The sequence below is a fragment of the Eurypyga helias genome, unplaced genomic scaffold, assembly GCF_000690775.1.
Source record: "Eurypyga helias isolate BGI_N326 unplaced genomic scaffold, ASM69077v1 scaffold20366, whole genome shotgun sequence".
NCBI lineage: Eukaryota > Metazoa > Chordata > Aves > Eurypygiformes > Eurypygidae > Eurypyga > Eurypyga helias.
The window spans coordinates 4,023-8,953 of NW_010254904.1; the positions used below are offsets into that span (position 1 = coordinate 4,023).

Sequence of the window (4,931 nt, forward strand, 5' to 3'; positions counted from 1 at the left end):
GCGATCCCGCCTCCCCCAGCCCACACATCCATCGCTTCCATCCAAAGCTCCTCTCCTTGACCCCTTCATCTCCCCCTCTTCAGAGGGTGCCTCCAGCCCTCGCGATTAGGGCTCTTCCGTAACTGCCAGCAGCCTCTCCGCAAAGCGACACTTCACATTTACACCGGGATAGGGCTGAGCGAGCAGCAGTCACCCCCGGGTCCTCCATCCTGCCAAAAAAAGCAACGTGCTTCACCCAAAACCCAGAGGAGGAACGCGAGATCCCTCTGATCTTCCCCAGGATCTCTATATACACTGTTTACCCTGCCAGTAATTTGCAGTGCCATCCGCCCCCCCACCCCAAAACTGGATTTACCAACGCAGCCCAGGCTCAGTTCTTCCTCTGTGGGGATGAGGGTCCACGTGGAACTTTCGGAGCGGTGTGGTGAAGCAATTACTTCCCTCTCCCAACCCAAAGGTGGAGCAGACAGCTGGATAAAGGCACCGCAGGGCTCCTCTCACCCTCTTGCCAGGGGCTGGGGAGTACTCCAGCTGCTTTCCCTTCCCAAATCCAGAGGGAGTGAAGCTACCGGTCAGGATGCCCCAAAATCACATAGAAACCTGGAAAAATGACCCCCCGCCGTACCCCACGCTGGGTCAGGGCCACGTGACAAGCCCTCCCCTCGAGGAACACGTTTTTCTCAGCGACAGGGGAAGATTTTATTAAGTTAAAAGTTGAATGGTGCAGCAAAGCAGCAGCAGCAGCTGCCACCTTGGGTGGGGGTCATCTCCAGAGGGTGCAGTGGCAGCCTCACAGCTCCTCTTCCCCGGAAAAGAGAGACTCAGTAGCTCTGGGCTCCTGCTAATTCAGGTTCTTGAAGGAGCTGAAGGACAGTCAGGGAGAGAGCTCGATCATGCGGACTCTTGCCAAGATCCCCTCTTTCAGAAGTCCAGGCAAGCACGTCCATGGCAGACTGCACCAGTGACTCCCTCCTATGGCTTGCATGGCTTCTCTGCAGGTCCCTGGGGGTGGCATGGGGTGTGGGGAGCGTGGGCCTCGCCGTACATCCCAGGGGCCGCAAGAGACGTTTGGAAGAGAGGGAATATGTGCCGAAGGTGGCTGTGTGGCCGGAAGCAACGGGGCTGGGGAGGGGGGGAAACCAGATTCTCTTTTTCAGGTTAGAAAATGCTGGTGATGTAGTAAAAGTTTTCCCCCTCCTCTTCCCCTTCTTCACAGGGGGGAAAAAAATTCCTCTATAAAATATAATTTTCACATATAAAATCCTGAAGAAGGTGCATGTAAGGAGCCAGTCCAAACAACGTGCTCAGGTACACAGGCAAAAGGGGTTCATCAGAAAAGCTTTGGGATGGGAGTGAGGAGCCTGGGGAGAGGAATCCTTACCAAGGTAATAACGGATGGGATTCAACCTCCCCCTCCCTGCAAGTGAGGAATGGAGCAAATACAAAACAAGAACAGATAAACAAACGAAGAGCAGACCTGGAGAGAGACGAAACGAGGAATGGTTTAGGAAGACTCCACTGAGCGCGGAAATGCCGCCCCATCTGCTCCCCAGTGGGGACAGCCGTCTGTTGCCCTGCTACAGGCTCTCCCCTTCTCTTGGTGCCCACCGGCAAGCACTGGTGGGGCAGGGTGACCCCAACCCGACGGCCACAGCACCCAAACAAGAAGCAGAAGCGCTTCAGACAACAGGACACCCTCGTTCCTGCCACTCTGCTTCCCTCCCCAGCCACGGCAGGGATGCCTGCAGGAGGGCTGGGTCGAGTCAGGCTGCTTGGCTGCAGACCTAAAATTTCCTTGCGGTGATAGGGAAACCGCCTCAAAAGAAGCACCGCGTACGTGGACAGTGGGTAACTGCCCCCATGCCGTCACCCAACCCACAGGGTGAAGGCCAGCATGCAGCCAGCTCTCACCTCCAGCCTGGCTCCGGTCTCAGCAACCCAAGGGGACGTCACGGTCCCCCCTGGCACTCACCGTTACTCGCCGATGCTGTTGCACAGCAACTCCTTCTCCTGCAGAGCCGCCATGGCCAGGCGCAGGTGCTCCTTCAGCTGCTCAATCTCCCGCTCCGAGCGCACCTTGATGTGGTTCAGCTCTGCGTAGACGTCCTGGTATTTCCCTGAGGCAAATCTCTTATCCTGCCAGGGGAGGGAGAGGGGTCAGAAGGTTTTAGAGCTGATATTTAAGAGGAGAGTGGCAAGGAGAGCCCGGCAGGAGAAGGACCAGCAGGTGAGGAGGGGAAAGCCAACCCGGGGTTTGAAGCCCATCCCAATCCACGACATGCAGAAACCATTCAGAAGAGGGTGGAGGTAGTGCTTCCCAAACCCTGGGGCAGGAAGGGTCACTGGTCCCACAGCAGCGGGGATTTGCAGCATCAAATTGAGGTGATACGGGCTTTACCATGGCTCATGTGTGTTTGGGCCAGCCGAATGGGAAAAATAAACCCCACCAGAGATGCAGGTGGCCAATCCTGGCCACTTACATGGCAAAAACCCTAAGACAGAATGTTATAAACTCCTGGAGCATCAGCGAGTCTCAAAGCTGCCTGCAGGTTTCCCTTTGGCAGAGGTCTTTGAAAATCGCTCTGAAGAAGCTGCTGCCAGTGGAGGGAGCAGCACACCCAGCAACACTGTCCAAAGAGACATCTACTCAGCAAGGGTGCAGCCAGGGGATGGAGAAGGTGGCTGGGGAAGTGGGGTGCCCTGGGCAGGCTTCACCTAGGCTTCCCACCTGGGAAAGACGGGCTCCTGGCTTGTCCCCTCTCATCTATCCCACATACTATGGGGAAACCAGCAGCAAAGCACCGTGATGTTTCCCTTGTACAAGGTAAATCTAGGCTGGCTCGCGCTGCTCAGAGCACGCAGCTGCTCCGCGCTCGGCAGCGAGCGGGGACAACGAGGGTTTAGCCTGAGCATCCAGTCAAGCCCAGCTGAACCCTCCTTCTCCTCCCTCTCTCCTGCTGCTTTCCCAATGGCTCCCAGAAAACACCGACCGACCTTCTGCATCATCTGCAGCTCCTCCCGGAGGCACTGCACCTCTTTCTTTAGGTACTGGAGCTCGTTCTCCTTCACCCGCAGCAGCACCTGGGACGGGGAGAGGAACCAGTGGTGACTCAAGAGCCACCGCCTCGGAAGGGCCGGCGGGCCCCGGTGCAAGCGCCGCGGTGAAAAGGAAGGAAGGGCCAGGAGGGCTGGGTCAGGAAATGGCACGAGCGCCCTGGGAGAGCACCGAGGGGAAGCTTGCGTACCTCCTTCCGGAACCGGCCCCACGGCTCCCTCCAGCAACCTCCTCCCACCCGCTCCGAGCCAAAACCGCTGTGAGGAGGACACCCCCGGCACGGGATAGGGATGGAGGCAGTGGGGCAGCCCAGGGGCAGCCCGGGGGACCCTCGTACCTCCAGCTCGCAGGAGCTCCGCTCGTTGTTGTGCGGAGAGCGGTCCCCGGAGACCCGTGACGAAATAAAGCTTCGGAGCTTCCCGATCTCATCCGAGAGGCGGGTCTGCAGCTCCTGCAGGCAAAACCAAATGACGTCAGGGTAGCCATGGCAGAGGCCTCTTTGTTCCGTCTTCATGCCAGCCCGACTCCAGCCTCGAGACCTCCTTGTAACCCCCTGCCTGGAGGCGACGGCAGCACCCACAACCACAGAGTACTCTTGCCACAGACAAGCCCATCTACAGCCTCTAACTCCTATTCCTTTCTGACGATAAAAAAACCTCAGAAGGAAAGAACTGTGAGCAAATAGGGGAGTTTTAACAGAGAGGCTCTGTGCTGTGCCAGGGAGGAACGTGCTCCGTGGTGTCTGCTGGCAAGGAAAGCCCTTCTCTTGCCTGGTTTTTCCGGAGGAGCTCCTTCCCCTCCTGCTGACAGTGAAGCAGTGTCTGCTCCCGCTCCTCTGCCTTCTGGGTGAGGTCCCCAATTTCCAGGCACTTTTGGGAGTACTGCTCAGAAAGCACCTGCAGCTCTCGCTTCAGGGAATCCACGTCCAACCTGCCAAAGAGACACCCGGTACAAAATAAGGTTCCCCACGGACCAAGGCTTTGGTTCCCACCCTCCCGCACAAAAGCGTAGTGCTTCGAGGAGCTTCAAGCCATACAGGAGAAATGGAGCAGCTGTATGTGAGGAAAACAGAGGGAAGAAGCTGTAGAAACACCTGGGAAAACAGAGGTGCTGTAGGAAGCCAGCCAAGCAGGGGATAACCCTCCCTGCCCTGCAGCTCCAGCAGCCCTGGGAGTCACCACTAGGCACCCACAGCCCCCAGGGAGGGAGCCGAGGAGGTGGCCGGAGGGACAGCTCAGCGCTGCAGGCACAGATGGGGTGTGGTGATGCTGGCATAGGGCGGCAGCAGCAGGCAAGGGGAGCATGATAGGTGGTTTCTTACTGGTGCTGTTTCTGGAGAGCATCTGAGACCGAACCGCACTGCTGGAAGCTTCGTGTCCTGCCCAGCTCCTTATTCATCTCCTCCCGGTGGGCTTTCTTCAGCGCCTCGATGGCTGCGGTGCGGGACAAAGGGGATCAGGCTCTGCCAGCGCTGGCACATCTAGGGAAACTCCACCAGGGAACTGGCTGAGCTCTTCCTGCTGCAGGTTTCCAGATTCCCTCTTCTTCCATTCTGCCCTCAGGGTATACCCCGCTTTCTCCATGCCCCAGGATCATCCCGATGCACCGAATGCTGCCAAGGAGCCTAACACAAGGCAGTGTGGGAGCTCCCTGCCAGCCTACAAGAAGGTGCTGGCTCCCTCCCACCCATCCACAGAGCCAAGACCCCATTTCACACAGCACCTTTAGCACCCCACACCCCCCCCAGCACAAGTCCAAGGAGCACCAGCCTCCTGCCATTAGGGTCAGCAGCGTGGCTCCAGATGACTGGGATGGCTGGTTTCCAGCAAGAGACATTTAGGAGAGGTGGGAGGGACCCATGGCTTGGCGTTCGCTC

At 58.0% G+C, this 4,931-nt stretch overlaps 1 protein-coding gene across 1 annotated transcript in view; it reads right to left on the minus strand.

Moving 5' to 3' along the window:
• Positions 1 to 1,974: 1,974 nt before the first annotated feature.
• The window catches only part of TRIOBP (TRIO and F-actin binding protein), a gene marked incomplete at its 5' end in the record, with an annotated part of 8,647 nt that continues 5,690 nt past the window's right edge, over positions 1,975 to 4,931 (minus strand). The window contains 5 exons of the mRNA XM_010153168.1: positions 1,975 to 2,136; positions 2,995 to 3,081; positions 3,393 to 3,506; positions 3,826 to 3,985; positions 4,377 to 4,504. Of these exons, the coding sequence (XP_010151470.1) occupies positions 1,975 to 2,136; positions 2,995 to 3,081; positions 3,393 to 3,506; positions 3,826 to 3,985; positions 4,377 to 4,504 (651 nt within the window). The remainder of the gene's footprint in view (positions 2,137 to 2,994; positions 3,082 to 3,392; positions 3,507 to 3,825; positions 3,986 to 4,376; positions 4,505 to 4,931) is intronic.